The 24,876-nt window shown below is 35.3% G+C and overlaps 1 protein-coding gene across 5 annotated transcripts in view; it reads right to left on the reverse strand.

Moving 5' to 3' along the window:
- Nucleotides 1-24,876, reverse strand: part of PCGF5 (polycomb group ring finger 5) — a 112,249-nt gene that overhangs the window by 14,696 nt on the left and 72,677 nt on the right. For 4 of the 5 annotated variants that reach the window (XM_053923555.2, XM_053923557.2, XM_053923554.2 and 1 more), the window contains exons 4-8: nt 22,350-22,405; nt 22,178-22,237; nt 19,144-19,292; nt 4,818-4,916; nt 2,927-3,016 (exon numbers count right to left, since the gene is read on the reverse strand). In XM_053923555.2, the coding sequence (XP_053779530.1) occupies nt 2,927-3,016; nt 4,818-4,916; nt 19,144-19,292; nt 22,178-22,237; nt 22,350-22,405 (454 nt within the window). The remainder of the gene's footprint in view (nt 1-2,926; nt 3,017-4,817; nt 4,917-19,143; nt 19,293-22,177; nt 22,238-22,349; nt 22,406-24,876) is intronic. The other variant, XM_053923556.2, reaches the window with a different exon arrangement.

The raw sequence follows: 24,876 nt of genomic DNA on the forward strand, positions 1-24,876 counted from the left end.
AGAAAGAGAAGAAGAGAAACATCATTGTGTGGTTGCCCCTCGTGCACCCCCTACTGGGGACCTGGCCCACAACCCAGGCATGTGCCCTGACTGGGAACCGAACTTTCTACTTTTTGGTTCGCAGGCCAGCACTCAATCCACTGAGCCACACCTGCCTGTGCTAAAATTTTGATTTTTAAAGATTAAGAGTGCCAGAGTGGGAGAGGGAATTGTAATATTAAGCAAAGTTGGGGGCCTCACTGAGGTGGTGATGTAGATGCAAAACTCTCTGAGTGAAGGGGTAAGGGGAGCAAGTTAGGTGACACTTGGGGAGGCCAGAGAGAGCCTGGCCACAGTAAACACAGAGGCCAGTGAGGCCAGAGTACAGGGAGCCAGAGGGAGAGAGAAAGGGTAAGATCAGAGAGGTGTCTGGGGAAAATCATGTGGGCCTGTATCTATAGGTCCCTGGAAGGATTTTGGCTTTTGTCTACATGCTACTGGATGTTACTGGAGAGTTCAAAGCAGAGAAGTGACATGTTCTGATATGTTCTAACTCCTGCACTGGAGGAAGATAGGAGGGGGAAACAGGTGGCAGCAGGAGTGGAAGTATCCAGCCCAGGTAGGAGACTTTGGTAGGAATTCGGGAGGATGGCTGACGGTGGCATGGATCAGGGTGGTAGAGTGAAGCTGGTAAGACACAATGGGATTCTGATTATCTTGTATACCGTACAGTATTATATGTATAGTGTAGAGGTCACCATATTTGCTAAAGATGGATAAAAGAAAAAGAATCAGGGTTGACTTCAGGGATTTTGATTTGAGAGACTGGAAAATCGGGACCACTAGTCTCAGAAGGATTGAGATTGGGAAGGCTATGGCAGAAACAGGTTGGAGGAGGGGAACAAATACAGGTTTTTCATGCTGGAAAAAAAAAAACAAACAGGCCGGTATATTACTTTACTATTGCACTAAATATAAAATGTGGTAATTTCTCTATTTACTGGTTGTTTCTACGTGAATGAAAAATCATATGATAGTGAAGTTTTTTTGACTAACTTTTGTTAAAATATGCCTTAAACAACTAAGGACTTCAAACTATTCATAAATGTGTAATCAAAAATCATAATTGTAACAAAGACTGATTTAATTTATTGTCTATTAATAACAATTTCAATGCATTAGCTCTTCATGCTTTGACCTTAAAATATATGGAAGTGTGGGTGACATTTGGGGAGGGAATCTTGTGAAGGACAGTGAGTGCTAACAGAGTCTTGCAGTGGATAACTACTTACATTTCTTCAAACTTAAGGCAAACCTATTCATAATGATGGTATCAAGCACATACTGAAATGCCCAAAGAACTACCAAAGAAAGCTAAAATTGTGTCAATATGATATTATGTGTAATATTACAATATCCAGGCCCCAACTATGACTACAGAAATGACTATTTCTGTAATCTGTCCCTGCTGCCTGAAACATTTCAGTTGGAAGGATTAAATGAGGGTGATGTATGCAGCATGATTTAAAAACTAGGAAATGTCATATAAAGGCAAGTAGTAATTTACTGGCTACAAAGACAATCAGTTTTTTAAAAGAGCTCTAGAGAGGTTTATTGAGTTCAAGGGCACACAACTAGTTGGTGTCTAGTAATAAAACATAATTTTTTCTTCCTGGTCTTGATAATTCAGCTTCACAAGGAAGCTTGACCCATGTGAGACTCAAATAGAAAAAAAAATTGTGACTAAGAAGCTAGGTGCTTCATTCGTTATTGTATCACATCAAGACATTTCTTCTTAAAAATAGCCAAATATCCTACAAATTGAATGGCACACAAAAAAGATATTTTGAGGTTTCATAGAAGTTCCATAGATGTTTACATTTAATATAAGTCTGTTTTTGAATCACTGTACTCTCATTATATCTAGACTCTGTATTAGCTATCTTTGTGTGAGGTTACATTTCTTAATCTTGTGATTGTTTTTATAATTAATTTATATTTTCATAAGAAAATATAATAAAAGCTAGCTTACAGAGAGGTTAAAATTATAGAGTTTAAAAATATGACATTTTTTATCCCACATACCACAAAATCTTAAGGGCTAAATGGAAGTCATTTAGTCTAACCTTGCAGTCAATCAAAGTTTATTCATGTAACCAGGTTATGATGAGAGTTTCTGTTAGTATTACTACTATGTTCCTTACTGCTACATACAAGCCTTATAATCCCTAGTCCCTAAAATTTCCCTAATATCAATGTTACATATAATTCAGATGAGATATGCTTGAATGTTCTAATTAACCCTAATCAAAGATACAGTTCAAAATATAAAATCCTCCTTTTAGGTTTTTCGGATTTCTTAGCTTTTTCCTTTTAATCATTTCTCCCATATTGCTTAGGGCCTAAGGCACAATAATCTAATCTGGCATCAGAAATCACTGCAAACGCACTTATCCTTCGGTCTAATTTTATACTTTCAATATAAATCAGGTACCTGAAAAAAGTTTATCTAGATTTTACCCTATCCATCCTTTCTACCATGACAAAAAAATAATACATTATCAACCATTAAACATACTAGACAGGGCCGATCTTCAGTCTCCTCACCCCCTACTCCATATAGTTAAACGCTCCCATATTTTAGGAAGATTTTAAAAAAAACGTTGAGTGCCATCTTCTCTGTCTTGAGGTCAGTATAACTCTGAATATATTTTAATTGGGTTTTAAGCTCACCTTAAATATAACAAAACTACATTTAACATAAACCTTGGTCTTGTACTTGGGACTAATTATCATGGTATAGCTGGGAGAAACAATAAGCAGAAACCAGTTCTTTCTCTTTCCCAAGCTAGTTTGTTCTTTGAGTTTCTAAGTAACACTGTTATATGTGAGTGATGAAACAGTATATAATTAAATATGCACTTAAGTAAATATAAAAGCAATTTACGTTTTCGCCTCTTAGTCGCCATCTTGTCATGTAGATGAATTCCATAGTATGATCCTTCCCCATGATTTCACCATTGCACAGCACATCCAACTTTAAAAAGAATGGTTATAGGCCCATTAACGTAAGTAATTTTGAATGTGTAAGTGTTTTACATGTTTTTCCAAATTTCAAAAAGACTCAAATAGTTAAAATAGAAATATTATTCATTTACTTAAAAAGAACAGTTTTTATTTAAAGCAGATATAAGTCCCATGAAGCACTTTTTATCTTGTCCCACCCACCTGTATCTCAAGTTCATACACAAAATTTTGCAAAGCAATGTAACTTTTCTCATCCACGTCTCTCTGCAAGCTTTGAGATTTTAGACACATTTCTGTGATTGCCTCTTACTGAATGAGAAGACACTGTGGAAACCTCACAGTTCTTCAAAGCAGTTTTATATTCATCTCTCAGAATCCTTTCACCTTCCCAACCCAAGATTTGAAGGACTTACTTTCCTCTCATGTTTATATTTGAAGAGAGCAAATGAATGAATGTAGAGACGTGACTTATGGGGCCTTCGAGGCATATGAGAATTTCTGGTAGTCACCTATAGCTAAGTTGACAGCACAGTTAGCACCATGCCACTGGCCTGTGTCTCCCAGGGCTCTTAGGTCTCCCTGCTCTGCTTGGTTGGCAACTTGCATTAATATTTACAGGTCCCTCTTTTAACCTTGCGTAAAACTTCAAAAAAGCGTTGTACTTATCAATGCCCACTTTTGCTCTAGTGTTGCAGGAACCAAACGACCCCCATATGTGACTATGACTGACTAATCAACAAAGCATAATTAAATGTTTATCATAGGTCCCTATACATAGAATATTTTAGTTCTCTAGCTATTAAGGGCAAACTCACAGAATTAAATTTAAAGGGTAGAAAGGGGGAAGAAGAACGGGTTTTAAATAATTGTTTGTAAGTAAGACAGAGAATAGTTTTGAACCTTAGGTCTAAAATGAGTATAGTTCAAATTGTATTAGACAAATTAATAGCTAAAATATATTGAGCTTTTGATGATTTATGGTGTCTGATATGGACTTCGAAATGTTTTTCAGATACCATTTTGTGTTTAAAAGAACAAAGTAGATAATTTCATTTTATCTCGCCTATAAAATAAATTCATAAGCAATTCTGTTACAGAATTTTCAGCTTTCAGGTATTCCACTAAATCATCCCCTACATGTTGGGCAGCAAAATAAGGGGGGGGGGCAGTAAATATTACTGAAAACCACAGAAAAAGCCTTTTGTACTAGGACAGATAAGGATATTGTACTATGATCAGCATCAGGGCACTTTCTCCTGTAAAGAAATTGGTAAACTGCATTTATGCAGATGCAATATTAAAACACTAGCTTTTACTTAATGGTAAACAGTACTACCTTCACCTACTATGGGAATAAAAGGAACATAATTTACATTTACAAAATCCCTTTTGATATTGTTTTATATTTTAAAAAATAAGTCGATGAACAGTTGGTAAAAATGGATCTCAAAGGTTTCAGATTAAAAATAAAAAACAAGACACACCCTAAATAAAGCATACTGGCATAAAAAACAAAAATAGAATCCATTTAACTGAGATACTTATTTTGAGAATACTTAATGTTATTTAAATATCTTCTCTGATTATAAAACACTAAATGCGTTACTATTATGTTTAGTCAGAAGGTTAAAATAAAATACAGATTACAGAAATAGAATGTTACATTTAAGAATTAAATTTTTAACGTGAAAATAACCAAAGTTTCTACAAATTTAAATTAAATGTATACTCAGTTAATTTTTACTTACTTTGTTAGAATTTCACTTCAGATCAGAATAATCAAAATGATCAATGTAAGATTATTAACTTACCTCATAAGAACTTGGAAGTTTTAGTTTTAAACTTAGAAATTTTTTTATAGTTCCCACAGTTACACGTGTAGAACATCGAATGAATTTCTTCATTAAACCCTAAAGGAAATAAAGGTTACTAATTAAAACATTCTACCTTGTTTTATAAAGAAACCACAGGTGTCATTTCCACTATCATTTTGAGTATTTTCAAAATGTATTCTGAAAACATTTCAATTCACAGCTCTTTATTACTTGTGAGTAAAAATGTTCCTAACTCTTAGATACATGATATTCTTCAAGAATGTACTATTATGTGTGCCAAGAAAATGCTGGCAAACAAAAAACTGGCATACCTCTCCACATTTTGGTAAAGAATGCGTCATGAGTTTAACTGAAAGTAAAGAAAGGTCACAAAAATATTTTATTACACAATGTCGCTTCTGAAAGCATTAGGGGCATTTTTAAAAGTCTTGTAACTTTTAAATGTTTTAAAGAGGAGCAGTGATTTCAAGTGGGGCTCTGTGGAGCCTTAGGGGTCAATATAGAGAGGCCAGTTAGTCAACAAGAGTCCCAGCAACTACGTCGTGTATAATGGACTCTTGGCTGGGGAGGAACACAACCAGGCAGTGTCGGATGGGCTGCAGCAGTATTTACTGGAAGAAAAACAATGTTCTGTGTGTCTTGATTTTTTTCACCTCACCAGCAGTGCTAATTTACTCTTTAAGGTCAAATATCACTAACACAGAAGAACCAAAGCAGAATGCACACACAAGCTGAAAATGAACTGAAATGTAGTTGTAGATGTGATAAAGATGAGCCAACCTGTAAAACAAGCTTATATCCCCAAACCTCAGAAAATATCAATATAAAGCAAAAACTGGCAACTGGATCTTTTAAAGATAGAAAATATTACTTCTACTTATATGTATAGAAAATTAGATAGACAATTTGGAAATGTTCTTAAATTCACTGAGTCAAAAGCAGAACTATTTTGTAAGTTGACAACCTAAGCGAATAGAGGTCACTGCCCCTGACTGGTCAGGTATTGCACATTTTAAAAAATTCTTGCAGCACACCATTTGAAAATTACTGCTCTACAGATCTCTGAGAAGGAACGGGCACTTTTTAGGAGGGGCAATAACAATTGAGAGTGTTCAGTAGGAGATGATGTGATGGTAGGGAGAAGCTTAAAGAGATGAACCTTCAAAGAGAAGCTGAGAGCAGTGCTTCTTCCCTACCATTTTATCTTGTGCCCACACGGAAGAGGAAAAGTGTAGGATACACAGGCGGTGAAGGGGAGGCTGCTGCCTGGCGCAGTGGGCGGTGCAGCCCAGGCCTTGTGGAGCTACCCTGTGGGGATCACCATTTCTGGCACACCTGTATATCTGAAGAAATGATTTATGAAAAGATATTTGTTTTGTGTTTTTGAGCATGTTACCTTTCCCTTTCAAGACACAACCCCCTTGCCTTCTAACTTTTTCCTTCCAACTTGGGCCAGAAGAGGAACGGTTCAAAATATGCTTCTTTCTGCTTTAATGTTGGCTACCCTAGAGTACTCTTTATTCCTTTGTTCTAGAAGCGTTAAAAGACTATATCTGAAATTAAATAGTGGTCCATATTGCAAGTTAGGTAGGCTTTCAGTTCTAGGATACAATTCAAAAAATTCTAGTTCTTATGATACTGATTATTGAGGGGTTTTGTTTGTTTGTTTGTTTTTGATTGTTTCTTAAGCCCAAACCCCTTACAATGTTTTTTCTCTCATCTTCAGAATGGTATGGTTACTATCTCCACCAGCTAAAGCTTGACTCTGACTTTTTAAAAATTGATATATAATGCAAATATCATGAAAGTCACCATTTAAAGCATACAATTTTTTCATGAGGTTGTGCAACCATTACCACTCTAATTCCAGGACATTTTCTTCAGCATGCAAAGAAACTCCACACCCATCAGCAGTCACTTCTCACTCTTCCCTTTCCCCAGGCCCTGACAACTACTAATCCAATTTTGTCTCTACGGATTTGCCTAGTCTGGACATTTCATACAAATAGAATCATATAATATGTGGCCTCCTGTGTCTGGCTTCTTTCGCACTTCGCATGTTTTCAAGGTTTATTCATGTTGTACATGTTGTGGCATGTAGTAGTATTTCACTCTAGTTTACAGCTGAATAACATTCTAACGGGCAGATTTATTTTGTTTATGCATTCATCAGATGATGGGCATTTGAGGGTGTTTTCATCTTTTGGTTATAATACAAAATAATGCTAATGATAATAATAACTATACAAAATAGACATTCCTGAACAAGAGTTTGTGTCAATGTATGTTTTCAGTTTTCTTGGGTATATACTTGGAAGTGGAACTGTTGGGTCATATGGTAACTCTGTTTAACTTTTTGAGGAAATGCCAAACTGTTTCTCACACTGGCTGTGCTATCCTACCTTCTACCAGTAATGTAGAGGGTTCCAATTTCTCCACATTCTACCCAACATTTAATAGTTTCCTTTAAAAAAACATAATAGCCTTCCTAGAGGACGTGAAGTGGTATCTCATTGTGATTTTGATTTGCATAACCCTACTGACTAATAAGGTTTAGCATCTTTTCATGTACTTATTGGCCGTTTTTATATCTTCTTTGGAGAAGATATACAAATCCTTTGCCCACTTCAAAAAAAAAGAGTTATCTTTTTGTTGTTGGTTTTTAAGAGTTCTTTACAAATTCTGGACACTAGAGGCTTATCAGATTTGTGATTTGGAAATATTTTCTCCCATTCTGTAGGTTTTCTTTGCACTTTCTTGATACACTTTCTTATACAAAAGTTTTCGATTTTGGTAAAATCTTGATATTTTGTTTTGACGCTTGTGCTGATGGTATTATTTCTAAGAATCCATTGCCAAATTCAAGGCCAGGAAAATGTATCCCTATGTTTCCTTCTAAAAGTTTTACAGTTTCAGCTGTTATATTTAGGTATTTGATCCATTTTGAGCTAATTTTTGTATGTAGCATGAGGCAGGGATCCAACTTCATTTTTTTGTATGTGGATGTTCAATTGTTCCAGCACCATTTGTGGAATGGTGCCATGCTTTCCCCTTGGATTACCTTGGCCCCCACGTCAAAAATAAATTCATCATAGATACATGGGTTTATTTCTGACTCTCAATTCTATTTCACTAATCTGTATGTTTACCTTTATGCTAAGTTAGGGTTTTCACTGAATCTGAAGAGCAATTTGGATAGGACTGCAGTATTAAGTTTTCCATTCCATGAATATAGGATGTCTCATTTATTTAGGCCTTCTAAACATTTTGTAGTTTTCAGTGTATCAGTATTACATTTTTCTTTGTTAAATATATTCCTAAATATTTTATTCTTTTGATATTATAAATGGAATTACTTTTTAAATTTCATTTTTGGATTGCCATTCCAACTTTATTCCTACTTCTTATATCCAGCAACCTTGCTAAGATGCTTATTAACTGTAACAGTTTTTCTGTGGATTACTGAAGGTTTTCTATGCACAAGACCATGGTACCTGAAAATATAGTTTTACTTCTCTTCCAGTCTGGATGCTTTTAATTTCTCTTCCTTGTCTGATTGCTCTAGCTAGAACCTCCAGTACAATGTGGAGCAGAAGAGGTGAGAGAAGACATCCTCGTTCCTGAAAAGCCTTCAGTGTCTCTCACCATTAATTATGGTGACAGCTGTGGGTTTCTGTAATTGCGTTTTATCAGGTTGAGGAAGTTCCCTTCTACTCAATTTATTGAGTGTTGGATTTTGTCAAATGGTTTCTCTTTGTCTGTTGAGATGACCATGTGGTCTTTCACCCCCTTATTCTATTAATATGGTGTAGGACCACTGATTAATTTTTGCATGTTGGTCATGGTATATAATCCTTTTTGTAAGCTGCTGAATTCAGTTTGCTAGTATTTTTTGAGGATTTTTGCATCTTTATTAATGAAAACTGGTCAGTTTTTCTTTTTAAAAAAACCCTTTTTTGCAATTTTTATTGCGGTAAAAAAACATGTAACATAAAATTTACCATCTTAACCATTTTTAAGTGTACAGTTCAGTTGTGCTTTGTATAGTCACATGTGGTGAAACAGATCTTCAGAATTTTTTCATGGTGGCAAACTGAAACTCTTTAAGTACTAAGTAACACCTCCTTTCTCCCCTGTCCCCCCAGCCCCTGGTAACCACCATTCTACTTTGTTTCTATGAATCTGATTAGATACCTCAAGTGGAATCACACAGTCAATATGTCTTTCCTATGACTGGCTTATTTCACTTAATATAATGTCCTCAATCATCCATGTTGTAGGATACGACCTTTTTAAGGCTGAGTAATATTTCACTGTATACGCCACACTTTGTTTATCCATTTATCCATTGATGGACATTTGGGTTGCTTCTACCTCTTGGCTATTGTGAATAGTGCAACAGTGAACATGGGTGTCCAAATATCTCATGACTCTGTTTTCAATTCTGGGAGATATATAGCCAGAAATGAAATTGATTAATCACATGGTGGTACTTTTTATTTTTAGAAATTTTCAGGAAACCTCCACACTGTTTTCCATAGAGGTTGTACCTTTACAATTTTCCAGCAGTACACAGGTTCTAATGTCTCTACATACTTACCAACACTTGCTATTTTGTTTTATTTTTGACATTAGTCATTCTAATGGGTGTGAAGTGATACGTTTTGATGTGCATTTCTCTTATGATTAGTGATGTCTCGCATCTTTTCATGTGTTTGTTGGCCATTTGTATATTTCCTTGACCCATTTTTAAATTGGATTATTTGACTGTTTTTGTTGTTGCATTGCAGAGTTTTACATGTTCTGGATATGAACACCTTACCAGATACATGATTGGCAAATATTTTCTCCCATTCTATAGGTTACCTTTAGGTTCTATAGGTTCACTTTATTGATTGTGTCCTTTGATTCCTAAAAGTTCTTTTATTGTGATGTCTTTGGTTTTGGTATCAGGGGATTACTTGCCTCACAGATTTAATTAGGAAGTGTTTCTCCTTCTATCATTTGCATGTATTTATGAAAGATTAGTGTTAATTCTTCTTTAAATATTTGGGCTTTTCTTTGTGGGAACTTCTTTTTTATTTTAAATCACTAATTTCATCTCTTTGCTTGTTACAGGTCTATTCATATTTTCTATTTCTTCTAGAGTCGATTTAGGTAGTTTGTGTCTTTCTAGAAATTTTCCATTTTATCTAGGTTATCTAATTTTTGGCATACAGTTGTTCTCAGCAGTCCCTTACAATCTTTTCAATTTCTGTAAGATTACTAGAAATATTCCTTCATTCCTGATTTTAGTACATTGAGTCCTCTGTTTTTTTCCTTAGCCTATTTAGCAAAAGAGTTGCCAATTTTATTGATCATCAGAAAAACAATTTTTTGGTTTTGTTAACTTTCTGTTGCTTTTCTATTCTCTATTTCATTTTTTAAATCTAATATTTAATAATTGTATTATTCTGCTTGCTTGCTTTTAGTTGTTTTTTTCCTAGTTTCTTAAGGTAGATTAAGTTATTAATTTGAGATCTTCTATTTTAATGTAGGTGTTTATAGGTATAAATTTTCCTCTAAACGCTGCTTTTTTTACATCCCTAAGTTTTGGTTTGTTGTGCTTTCATTTTCATTCATCTTAAAATATTTTCTAATTTCCTCTGTGCTTTATTCTGACACATTGCTTATTTAGTAGTGTGTAGCTTAATTTCCACACATTTGTAAATTTCACCATTTCCTACTGTTACTGATTTCTAATTTTATTCTGCCATGGTTGGAGATATACTTTGTATGATGTCAGTCCTTTTCTCTCATTTATTTTTAAATTGAATTTGTTGGGGTGATATTAATAAGATTATATATAATAGGTTTCAAGTGTAGATTTCTATGATTCATGATCTGTACATTGCATTGTGTACCACCACACAAAATCAAATCTTCCATTGCTGTATAGTTGACCCCCTTTGCCCCTTTTACTACTTCGTCCCATTCCCCTCTGGTAACCACCATACTGTTTGTTGTCTATGCCTGAGTTTGTTTTATATTCCACATAAGTGAAATCACATGGTTCTTAGCTTTTTCTGACTTACTCCACTTAGCATAATATTCTCAAGGTCCATCCTTGTTGTTGCAAATGGCAGTATTTCATCTTTTTTATGGCTGAGTAGTATTCCACAGCATACATGTACCAATCTTCTTTATCCAATTATCTACTGAAGGACACTTTGGTTGTTTCTGTATTTCGTGTCTTGGCTACCATGAACACAGGTGGCTGCAATGAACATAGGGGTGCATGTATCTTTGTGAATAAATGTTTTCAAGTTTTGGGGGTAGATACCCTAAAGAGGGATTGCTGGATCATATGGTAACTCTCTTGTTCATTTTTTGAGGAATTGCCATACTCTTTTCCATAGTGGCTATACCAGATTACAATCCCATCAGCAGTGAATGAGAGTTCTTTTTTCTCCACAACTTCTCCAACATTTGTTATAGCTTGTCTTGTTAATAATAACTATTCTAACATGTGAGAGGTGGTGTCTCATTGTAGTTTTGATATCCATTTCCCCAATAGCTAGTTTTTTCATGTATCTCTTGACCATTCATATGTCTTCTTAGGACAAATGTCTAGGTCCCCTGCCCATTTTTTTAAGTGGATTATTTGGTGTTCAGGTGCATAAATTCTTTATATATTTTAGGTATTAACCCTTTGTTGGAGCTTCTGTTTGCAAATATCATCTTCCATTTGGTTTGTGGCCTTATTCTTTTGCTGTGCTGATGCTTTCTAGTGTGATATAGTCTCACACACTTATTTTTACCTTTACTTCCCTTGCCTTTAGAGTCAAATATACAGGATCCAGCAGCAGTAATGCCTGCTTGAGGGTGGTTGGTAGGGTAATAATATGGGTGTAATAATTTATAGTTTTAATTTGAATATTTCACCTAAAATGTTATATGGTGTGCTTGAGTGTGATATTGTTATGTTACAGAATTACATGCTTATGATTTTGTAATTAAAAGGGGCATTATTTGTGCTGGACACTGTATAAAATCTTCTCTAAGACCAAGGTTCATGAGTTTAGTATGTATGTTTTTGCCCATGCAATTGTTTGTTTCAGGCCTTGTATTTAGGTCTTTGATCCATTTTGAATTAATTTTTGTATGAGGACAAAAACTGTAATCAAGTTTCATTCTTTTTGCATGTGGCTTTCTAATTTTCCCAGTACCATTCATTTACTGAAGAAGTTTTTTTCTCTGTTGTGTGTTTTTGGCTCCTTCGTCAAAAATTGTTTGTCCATATACATGTGGTTTTATTTCTGGGCTCTCAATTTTGCTTTACTGGTCTATGTGTCTGTTTCTGTGCCAATACCATACTGTTGCTCTGTTGTGTAATTTGAAATCACATAGTGTGATACATCTGGTTTCATCCTTTTTTCTCAGGATTGCTTTGGCTACTTGGGGTCTTTTGTGGTTACATGCAAATCTGATTATTTTTTTTTGTTCTATTTTTTAAAAAATGATATTGGGGTTCTGATGGGAATTGCATTAAATCTGTATATTGCTTTGGGTAATATGGACATTTTAACTATGTTGATTCTTCCAATCCATGAATATGGACTATCTTCCCATTTTATTATATTTTCTTAATCTCTTTTAACAAGGTATTGTAGTTTTCAGTATATAAGTCCTTTACATCCTTTGTTAAGTTCATTCCTTGGTATTTTATTCTTTTTGTTGCAATTACAAAATGAACTGTTTTTTCATTTCTTTTTCTGAAATTTCATTGTTAGTATATAGGAAAGCCGTGGGGTTTTGTACATTAATTTTGTGTGCTATAACTTTACTGTATTTGTTTGTTGTTTCTAATAGCTTTTTGGTGGAGTCTTTAGGGTTTTCTATTACAGAATCATGTCACCTGAAAAAAGTGACACCTTTACTTCTTTATTCCCAATTTGGATGCCTTTTATTTATTTCTGTTGCCTAATTGCTCTGGCTAGGACTTCCAGAACTATGTCCAAGTAGGGTGGTAAGAGTGGATATCCTTGTCTTGTTCCTGGTTTTAAAGCTTTCAGTTTTCACCACTGAGTATAGTATTAGCTGAGGGTTTGTTACATATGGCCTTTATTATATTGAGGTACTTTCCTTCTATATCCATTTTATTGAGTGTTTTAATTATAAATAGATGTTGTATCTCATCAAATGCTTTTTCTGCATCTACTGATAAGATCATGTGATTTTTATCTTTTGTTTTGCTAATGTGCTGTATTATACTGATGGATTTGCATATGCTGAACCATCCTTTTGCCCCTGGAAAGATTCCAATCCTTTTAAATTTACTGAAACTTGTTTTATGGCCTATGATATAGTGTATCCTGACAGATGTTCATTATGCACTTGTGAAAAACATGTATTCTCCTGTTGTTGGGTGTTCTATCAATGTTTGTTAGGTCTAGCTAGTTTTAGTGCTGTTCAAATCTTCTATTTCCTTATTGACCTTTTCACCTAGTTCTATTATTGAAAGTGTGATATATTGTTCAACCGTCCATTTCTCCCTTCAATTCTGGCAGTTTTTGCTTCATATATTAAGGGGCTCTATTGTTAGGTACATTTATGTTTAACTGTTATATTTTCTTGATGGAGTGATACTTTTGTCATTAAAAAATTTCCTTCTTTGTCTTTGACAATTTTTGTCTGCAAGTTTGTTTTTTTCTGATATTACTATAGCCAGTGCTGTTTTTCTGGTTACTGCTTGCATGGCATTTCTTTTTCCAGTCTACCTTTCAAGCTATTTGTGTCTTCGAGTCTGAGGTATGTCTCCTGTAGACAGCCTATAGTTGTACCATGTATTTTTATCTATTCTGCCAACCTCTGCCTTTCACTGGAGAGTATAATCCATTTCCATTTAATGCAATTACTGATAGGGTAGGATTTTTATCTGCCACTTTGCTATTTCTATTTTAAATGTTCCACTTCTCAATTACTGCTTTATTTCATGTTAAAGATATATCATTTTAATTGCCTTATAACTTCTTTTCCTATATATTTTCAACTTATTTTCTTTGTGATTTCCCTCAGGATTACAGTTAACATCTAAATTTATAATAATCTAGTTTGGAGCACTACTATCTTAATTTCAATAGTATACAAATATTTGCTCTTATATATCTCCATTCTCCCCCCTCCCTAAAAAAAGTTAGAAACAAAAAATACATTGTCTTTTATATTTAACTGTGTAGTTATCTATACTAGTGCTCTTTATTTATTAATGTGGATTTGAGTTATGGTCTAGGGTCCTTTAATTTAGGCCTGAAGGACGCCCTTCATTATTTTTTTGCAGAGAAGGTCTGGTAGGTACACATTCTGTTAGTTTTTATTTGGGAATATCTTAATATTTCCTCCCTTTTTAAAAGATACAGATTTTTTGATGGACACAGAATACTTGGTTGACAGTTCTGTTTTTTTTCTCGTCATTCTCCTTATGTCATCCTACTGCCTTCTGGCCTCTATCTTCTGATGAGAAATCAGTTGCTAATATTACCGAAGATCACTAGTAAGTGATGAGTCACTTCTTTATTGTTGCTTTCAAGATTCTGTCTTTCAACAGTTTGATTATGATGTGTCTTGCTATTAATTTCTTTTTTATTATACCTGAAGTTTGTTGAGCTTCTTAGATTTTTAATATTTTTTATCAAATTTAAGAAGTTTCTGGCCCTTATTTCTTCAATTATTCTTTCTGTCCCTCTTCATTTTTTAAAAAGAATTTTATTTATTTTTTAAGGGAGAGGGCAAGAGAGGGAGGGAGAGAGAAACATAGATTAGTTGTTCTCATATGTGTCATGACCAGGGACCAACCTGAAACCCAGGCATATGCCCTGACTGGGAATTGAACCTGGGACATTTTGCTTTGCAGGATGATGCCCAACCAACTGAGACACTTTGGTCGGGGCTGCCCCTCTTGCTTTTTTCTTCTTTTGGGATTTCTGTTATGTGTATGTTGATAAGTCTGACAGTGTTCTACAGGCCTCTGAGAATTTGTTCATTTTTATTCCTTTTTTTTTTCTGTTACTCAAACTGAATAAGTGCAATCTGTCTTCAAGTTTTTGGGTTCTTTTCCTATGGCTCATATCTGCTGTTGAGCATCTACAATGCATTTTTCATTTCAGTTATTATACTTTCAACTCCAAAATATTTAAAAAATAATTTCTCTTTATTAATATTTTATTTGGTGAAACTGTTCTTATATTTTCATTTAGATTTTTAGACATAGTTTCTTTTAGTACTTTGCATGCTTAAAATGGATGATTTAAAATCTATTATCTAGTAAGTCCAATGCCTGGGCTTCTTCAGGGACAGATTTACTGACTGCTTCTTTTCCTGTAAATGCACTATACTTTCTTGTTTGTATTTGCCTCATTTTTTTTTTTTTTAACTGAACGCCTTAAATAACGTAACATGACAACCTTGGAAAATTAGATTCCCTCTAGCCCCTCAGGATTTATTGTCGTGGCTGTTTCTTATTGTTTCTTTTTAATGACTTACCTAAACTAATTCTGTAAGTGTGTATTCTTTATATAATATGGTCACTAGTTTCCATCTAGTGATTGGCTAATGACTAAACAGAGTTCCTTATACACTTGTAAAAATTAAGTCTCCAGTCTTTGCCGAGGGACTCTGTTTGTTTTGGGGACCGCTTCCAACAGTAAATCAGGTTGTGGAAAACTCTGTCCTAGTTTTCACTTCCCGCTTGTGCAGAGCCTCAGGGTCAGCCACAGGGGAGAGCTTAGCGCTCTATTCGAGTCTTTCCTAAGCATGTGCTTGCTTGCTCTTCCGCATTCCCCAGATTCTGTCCAAGCTTTTCAAAGTCCCTTGTAAGTGAAGTATTCCAAGAACCACCAGATAGGTCAAATAATGACAATTATTTGACAATTGGGCTTTGAAACAACTCCACCTCTTTTGTCCCTTTGGTGCCTGACAGAGCAGGGGATGCGACCAAGATAAGTTAAAATGGCACAACATCAGACAGTTTTCTTGATTAATTGCTCCACAGACTTCTGCAAGTCTTTGGTTAATTATTAGAATTTTTTTTTAATTACTTTATTGTTGTTCAATTACAGTCTGCATTTTCTGCCCACCCCTCCCCCCAACCCCAGCCAAACCCACCTTCCTCCCTTGCTTCCACCCTCCCTCTTGGTTTTGTCCATGTGTTGTTTATAGTAGTTCCTGAAAACCCTTCTCCCCACTGTCCCCTCCCCTCTGGCTATTGTTAGATTGTTCTTAATTTCATAATTATTAGAATTCTGAACAAGTTGATTTTGAAGGGCTTTTTTGCCCATTTTTTAATTGCTTTCATGGAGGAGAAAATTTTTGGAGGTCTTTACTATTTTCACTGCCTTCCTGTTCTTGGCATTGGCTTTTAAATTATAAAAAAAATAGCTATACCATGTAAACTATACATGTGACTACTCCACCACCACATTTGAGAATCACATCTTACTGCAAAGGAATAAGTGGTTGAGGAGGCTATAAAGGAAAATAGACATTGCTTCCCTGCCTTTAAGGAGTTTATAATTATGTTCTAAAGACGATACCAAAAAAGATTAAAAAAAAAAACAACCCAGCATCAGTGCCTGGTATCTTCAGGAACACGGTAAATGCTGACTTAAGAAATAACAAACTAAGCCCTAATTGAGTGACAAATGCAAATCCCATAGAATTGCTACAGAATTTCAGAGATGGGATTCCCTAAGGTAGAAAAAGCATCACAAAGAATAGAGGTCTCTGCTGGAGTCTTGACGGAAGCACAGGAAGGTAGTGAGAAGAAGGAAGAACATGCCAAAAAAGAAAGACTTCAAAATTTTAGAGGGTTTTAATATTCTTAATATAAATCTTTATAAATTCTGGACGCAAGTCCTTTGTCAGGTATGAGTGCCAACATATACATTGGTACTCATATATAAAGCAATAACTGTTTGTCTTGAGAAGTTGTTTCACTGATGGGTACAATGGCAGGTAAGTTTATCAAGATAGGGTCTATTTAGTTAAAGGCCTTGAATACTGTCTTAAGGTGTTAAGATTTGATGCTACAGGCCGGAAGATCACAAACTATGACCACAGCTCTCAAGCAAAATCTGGCTGGCCACCTATCTTTTTAAGTAAAGTTTTATTGGAACACAACCATGCCGTTCATTCACCATCATCTATGGATGCTTTAGGGCTACAATGAGTAAGGTGAGTAGCTGCAACAGAGATTATATGGCCCATAGAGCCTAAAATATTTATTATCTGCCCTGATTTTGGCCTTGACTCTGCCCTTCACTCTCTGCCTTAAGCATACTCAGTCTGTGGACTCAGCCATGGGTGATAAAAGAAATTAAGGTACAAAAGATACTTAAGAGACTACTTTGAACAATCTACATATAAGGTGAGCAGCACTAGACTGGAGAATTTTTCAGGACTTATAACAGGCTGAAGGGAAAGAGTAAAAGGTCAAAGATGACTCCAAGGTTTTGAACTTGTATGACTCATTGAAAGATGGTAATGATAACTGAAATTGCATGTCTGGAGCAAAGATAGGTGAAAATACAATGAACTTGTCTTTAAATATGTGCAGTTTCAGGTGTTAGGGAAACTCACAACTGGGACACTTACTTTCTTATGAGAAATCCTGCAAAGAAGTATACTTTACATTTATTTATAAAGATATTCAGCCTTTCTATTGACTTAATTTTCACTATAAGGTAATAACTCACGTATTCAAGAACTAAAGGATGATCAAATCTCTACTAAGAAGAACCTCCCAAAATGGGAATTACAGAAATGACTGGCAATGAGAGAAATGTAAGGTTATTAAAAACCCTGATAAAAAGACTTACAAAAAAGAAAGGGTGATCCACCAGAGCATAAAAACAATAGAGAAGCCTGGGAAGGTTAACAGGCACAATGGCCGCATCCCTAAAGATTTCTGCACTTTATGACATGCCTTATCGAACCAGACTCTATTAATCCAGTCATTATCTTACTGTATTATACTGTTTATTTGTATAAGACCTCACCCAAGTTCCCTGAGTAAAATTTTTTTCTTATTTAAATATCCTCACTGCCCCATATCCACATAGCTGATTAGTATTCACTGACTCACTGTGCTCACATATTCTTTGTTGGAAGATGCTGGGAACACTTAATCTAATATGAAAATTTATTTTTAGTTTCCTAAAAGAAAAATGTCATTAAATGTTTAGCGAAAATTCATGCCCTGGCTGGTGTGGCTCAGTGGATTGAGTGTCGACCTGCGAACCAAAAGGTCTCTGGTTTGATTCCCAGTCAGGGCACATGGCTGGGTTACAGGCCAGGTCCCCAGTTGGGGGTGTGAGAGAGGCAACTGATCGGCATCTCTCACGCTGATGTTTCTCTCCCACTCTTTCTCCCTCCCCCTTCCCCTCTCTTTAAAAAGAAATAAAGAAAATCTTTTCAAAAAAAGTATTAGTGAAAATTCAACCCACTTGCCTATAGATTATACAGTGGAAGAAAAGAAGAGACATTGAATATAGTTATTTGAATAAAACATGTAATACAAAGAAAGCAGCAATATACTCAATGGCTGTAATTTAGTAGGACAAAGTGACAAAAATCTATTTAAGTGGTAAAGCAGTAAACCTTTACAATGAAAACAAAAGTTTCTTGCAATTAAAAGCAAGTAGGGTGTTTTAAACTCTCTAGTATGGAGGTCCTTTACAAAAAGGTTCAATTAACAGAGAGAGAAACAGTGTTAGAAATGGAGATTCTATAAGAAATAATCTGGAAGCTTTCCAGAACTTTAAAAGTTCACAAGCATTTTATGACATCCAATTTTACTTTAGAACCAATTAATTATTCATAAAATGTGTCAGCCATGACATGTTTTTGAGTTGCAAATAAATGGAGAAAATTAGAAGAGGATGAACAAAAAGGTTGGAGATACCGCCCAACATGAAATGATCTGAGTCAGAGTTGGTTACCACACTTCAAAAGAGAAAAAATGCGTATGAACTCCCAAAGGCATAAAAAGGTGGAAAGGAGAAATAGAGGTGTGATTCTCACATCAGCCACTAGGTGGTAGCATTGGCCCAGGACAGTTCAGTTGTACGGTTGGAAATCAGGTGCCTGAAGTGAGCAATTGCTTGGCCATTTGTAGGTATGGGATGGTTGGAGAATGGTATTCTGCTTGATTATATTAAAAACTTTGAGAGCAAACATTTTGAAACATTAGGAAAATTCATCAACAAATTATCAAAGGTTTACTATAAAATAATTATAAAAAATATAACTGTACTTGTCCACTTACCTTTACTACATTGTCCCCTGATTGTCCGTTGTTCCGTAAACAATCTAAACATATAGCAATTTGTGGGTCACTTCTGTGATAGTCTTTATCATCTTGATTTTCATCACCTTCTTCATCTTCTTTAGGTTTGTCAACTTTTGAAGTATCATCTGTAAAATTTAAATGAAACTAAAGATATAACTCAAAGTTGATATTAAAGTTAAACAATATATTAATCACTGAAACAAAAATCAACATTAAATTCTTTAACTTTAAAATGTCCCAACTAACTCAACAATGAAAATATTTTTAAAAACCATCAGTTACTTATTAACACAGCGTAAGATGTCTAGGCTCACTGGGACATCCAAATAAGATTCAGAACTACTTTATCTGGTCACAAAAGTAATTGTAACTAGTAATTAGATCACTTAGAAAGCAAACAGGATATAAAAATACTTCCAAGTTATATATATATTCAAATTTAAAACCAAATGCTCTTTTAAAACGATAAAACTGTGACTTCCAACTGGTGTGCTGTGGCACATTAGTGTGCCACAAGAAATTTCAAACCTTACAATATCTGACTATTTTAATCAGGGGCACTGACTTCTTTTCCCTTAGACTGTCAAATAAAATTGACAACGAATCAAAACTATACCTTTTTGTCAGATCAGCAAAAGATGTATTCTCTGGTGTGTGGAATTTTAGTAATTAGTTTATGTGTACCATGAGATGAGAAAAGTTGAAAATCACTGCTATAAAATATTCTCTTTAAGTTCTCAATATTTAAAATATTCATAAAATCAGCTAGTTAACTATGAGTAGAATTATCTTTCTAAACATGTACATAGCTATATAACATGTTAAAACTCCATTAAAGAAATCTGAATGGTATACTTCACATTATATTCAAATGTATTTAAACTATGAAATAACTTCAGCCTACATATAATACAACTATATTTGCTGATTCATTCATTCATCGTGCCTTTAACTCTATTAGCTATGCACTGTGCTAGGCTTGAGGGAACAATATTAAAACTAGGGTGTTATCATCCTCATCCTCATAGTGGTCAGGGATAGGAGGAGATTCAGAAAAGTAAAGAAGACAGATGGAGAAGTCAGATACGGCCTTTGATGGAAGAGGTAAAATGGACAGCATGGCCACATATGTGAAAGGTAATAAACTCAAACTTTGGGGTGAAGCAGAGATTCAGGGAAAATCTCCAGATAAAATCTCTAAGCTGAAACTTGAAAGAATTGGCTAGCCGAGCATTACAGTATAGGAAGGTCTGGGCGGGGGAGAACCCAACAGGTCAACTCCTCTATGATGATTAATACAAGCATTATAGTTGTCTCATAAAAAGCAAGTGGGTTCTCTTCTGCATTGTTTCTTCTACATATTTATATGGAACCCACATAGACAGTAGTTGCCTCTTGTGACCTAAACTTCCACCCCCAGAACAGATCCAAATTCTCCACTGAAATTAAAGACCAAATATTACAAAATAAAGAGGGAGAAATAGGGCCCTGGCCAGTGTGTGGCTCAGTGGACTGAGTGCTGGCCTGCAAATTAAAGGGTTGCTGGTTTGATTCCCAGTCAGGGCACATGCCTGGGTTGTGGGCCAGGTCCCTGGCTGGGGGTGACCAGTCGACTGGTTGATGTATCTCTCACACGTTGATGTTTCTCTCCCTCTCTTCCTCCCTCCCTTCCCCCTTCTCTGAAAATAAATAAATAAAATATTTAAAAAACAAGAGGGAGAAATAATGGGAAAAGGAAGAAAAACACAAAGTAGGCTATAGTCCTTCACAAGCGAATCTGGAAGATACACAGAGTCATAAACTAAACCTACAACATAGCTCCTGATGCTGATCCCCTGTCCTCTTGGAAAGGTAGTCAAAAACGAACATTTAGTCAACTTTATATCATCTATATTTTTACTATAGCACTAAATTGTAATTTACACTTAGGCTAAACAAGCCTTTAGTTAAGCCATTTTTTGTCAGGCTTGGTTTCTTTTTAGTTAATTCATCTTCTGTCAGGCTTATTTTGTGGTTATAGATAAAAAATAATCCCTTTCTACCTGATCCCAGTCATTCAAAACTATGCTCAAACTTCCCCTAATACATGAAGCCAGCCCTGCACAGTTAAACTAAACTAATGAAACTATGATCCTCATTTTACAAATGAAAAGAGCATTTTCTCACCCATTTTAATTATGTATAATTGACAATCCTTTGATCTTATGGGAAAACCAGAGGTGGGAGATTGAGCTCAGGAGTGAGGCTATAAAAACACACACACATTGTTGAAACATTTCAGTGGCACTTAGGTTATCTTGAAATAAATCTTATATTAATTAATGGGAAATGATACCATTTCCTTATAATTTCAGGTAGGTTGTACTTTTTTTCTTTGTGTGAATTACATACTTACTAAAAGCCTTTTCTCTGCCCAGTAGTGTTTGCTACTTTGCTAAAATTATAAAAAATTCACTGCTTCCTGAGTCTCCTGGGACCCAGAAGAGAAATTTGGACTTTGAACAGTGATGATGGGAAAAATTCCAATAAGCACCTAGAAATATTTTCAAATTTCAGGATAGATGAGCTGCACCTACGAAAACTTCTTTCTAAGACCCCGTTGCTATGCTCTCAGCCACATCTCAGTTCCATCTCCTATTCAAACGAACATACAAAATAAAGTAAGACAAAACCTCTCACTTGTTTACTTTCAGGCTACAGCTCTTCCTTACTTCAGTTTCCTTTAGCTCTCCAGCAAATACTGCTGCAATCAGTAGTCATATTTCTGTTTTACCTCCTTTTTCTCTTCCCAAAGTCCAATTTCCTTTATTTCCTATCACTTTTAACTGGAGTGGCCTCAGGCTTTTATATAAGTTTCATAGTAAGAGAAAGGTTCATAATATGAATAAAGGACTACATAAATTTTGTACAGGAGAAATTTGAGCTTGAAGAAAGACATTAGTTCACCAAAAATACAAAAAGCTAGCCAATTTGAAAGATGCTGTCAGATACAGATGTAAGAAAAAGTCACCTTGTCCATTTTCTTGAGGCTTATTTTTCTTCCAAAATTCAGATTCACGCTGAAGTTCTTCTAATTTAAAAGAAAAAAAGAAGTACAAAAATAATAGATCAATCATAAAATGTGTAATAGCAATGTTGGTTTCATAAAACACAAATCTGCAAGAAGCCAAAGAGCAACTTACGTTCTCGTAGTCCAGGGACCAGTTTAAATATGATTTCCTCTAACGTATTATCCAACCTTCCAAAGGGGAAAAGAGAATACACTAACAATGAATATAGCAAAATCAAACACATAAACAGTCTGAGATCTCTATCTTATAGAACATGTAGAACATGCAGTTTCAGCACATCCATACCAAAGTCCTCTGCATGTGGAGCACACCTATTTCTAGCTTTTCCCACAGTGGTAGATTGGTTACAAAAATGGTCCTAGTCCCCAACTTTCTCTGCATCTACACCCTCTGAACATGACTTAGACTCCACCCCTTAATCTACCCACCCCAAGAATGTAGGCTACCCTTGAGATATGCTTAGGCCAACAGAATATGACATGAATGACACTGTGCTTAGTTCTGAGCCGAAGCCTTCAGAGGCACCACGTGCTTTTGTTTGCTCTCTCTCAGAATCCTGCCAGCCATGAGAACAGGTGTGGAGGATGAGGCACCACACACAAGACAACCGAGCTCCCCTGACAAGGCCATCTTAGATGAGTCCATTGACGGCCCATCCCAATATGACAGAACCAAGCTGAGGTCAGCAGAGAGGCCTCTCTATTCAATCAGCAGCTAACTGCAGTCATAGGAGTGAGTCCAGCCAAGACCAGAAGAACCGCTTAGATCTGTGACATGAGGAATTGTGAGGAATAAGAAATGCTTTTTAAAAACAAATGTTTTAAGCATGACATTTAAGGGGTGGTTGGTTTTGCAACATTAGCAGATATACTCACTCTCAAAATCTCTACCACAACTCTGGCTCTTTCATATAAAGGAAATAAATTCTACTCTCTGTTCTCAGAAATTTAGACCACTTAGTCATTCTCTCTTCTTAGATTAAAAAAAAAAAAGTAAATATTTCTCTTGACATTATTCTAGTTTTCTTTTCTGGATAAGAGTGTAATTCGTCCTTTTCTTGGCTTTCATTTCTTTAATCTAATTCTCTTGCTCCCACAATGCCCTCTTCGCTCTTCATACCTTCATCCTGCTCAGCAGCATTACTCTTCTCTAACTACAAACATGTAGTTTCCCTGAATCTTGAAAGACCCAACCTACATTTAACTTATTGTCTTTTCAAGCTGTTAACTGTTTCCCAATCTTTTCGTCAAATTGGAAAATCTTTGAAGCATAATCAACATTATTTCTGTCACATACTGTTTTGCATCCTTTACTGAACTCCCCAAATCATCCATAACTTCCAAATGGATAGGTTTAAAATTTTAAAATTATTTTGTAGTCACTTTTCTCCTATATTGTTCTGAAGCAGTTTGACAGTTGTCCAAAACTGCCTCCTTCAAAATGTCTTTTCCTGGTTTTCTTTTTTTCTGTCTACTCTTTTTCTCCCTAAGTATTTTTCTTTTCCATCTACTCTTAAATCAAGCATTTTCAATGCTCTGCACTCTGCATGCTCTGACCTTTTCTGTAGGCTGCCTTCCTTGAGGACCTCATCCACTTTTGTGACTCTGTATAAACAGGTAACTTATATGTTTAAATTAACTTATACATATTTATATTAAAATTATATATTTAATTATAATTAAATTACCATATAAAGCAAGTAACTTTTATATACACACATATTACATCTCCCTGCTGAGCTCAAGTTCCACATGCCCAACAGATGCTGAATATCTCAAGCACCTCCTTCTGTTCATCTGTGTCACTGTCTCATCCATCCGCCCACAAAATATTGAACACCACTCTTACTGTCTTACTTTTAAAAAATTACATTTACAAATAAAACCATATCTCTTTCCAAAAAAGTCTCAAAATGTAAGACTTTTCTTAATACACACACTTCTTCCCACCACTCTCAACTCACACATTTACATCTCCAGGGTCCACTGACAGCTCCTTCTAGGTATTTCTCCATCTCATCTCCCCATACTCGTTACCCTTCTAGTTCCTCAATTACCACACTCCTTCGACTAGGACAGTGTCGAGCTATTTTCCTTTAACCTGACCTGCTCATAATAATCAAATTAGTACTTAAGAAAGATTCATTACTTGCCTGCTCAAGAACTAATTTCTTCCCACCACCTGGCTTCAAGTGTTTATATAACTTGAATCCACCCTAGAAACCATAACTGGTGTTATTATCCTATCACCTCTCGTCTCTAGCCAGCAAAAATGCCTTGTGTTTTGCAGTCTGTTTCTCTCCCTCATGCTCTTTACCCTGGCTCAGTTACTCTTCCTACTCTCCAACCAAACCACTGTTACCTTATTCTTCAGGACTTAACTCAAATACTGACTTGTTCACCAAGTTTTCCCTGAATATTTAATAGCAGTAGTACTTAAAGGTAGCATTTCTCTTCTTCTTAATTTAATATTTTTGTTTTTATCAAAGTAATACATATTTATAATTTACAAGCCAAACCTCCCCATAAATCTTACATTAAAATAGAACATTCTCATCCTGATTCCTACAACCCCAGAGGCAACCATGTTCAAATCCAACCTGTTCCTTGTAATATTTACTTTCATGTATATGTATATA

The sequence above is a fragment of the Desmodus rotundus genome, chromosome 4 (assembly GCF_022682495.2).
Source record: "Desmodus rotundus isolate HL8 chromosome 4, HLdesRot8A.1, whole genome shotgun sequence".
In the NCBI taxonomy this organism is placed as follows: domain Eukaryota; kingdom Metazoa; phylum Chordata; class Mammalia; order Chiroptera; family Phyllostomidae; genus Desmodus; species Desmodus rotundus.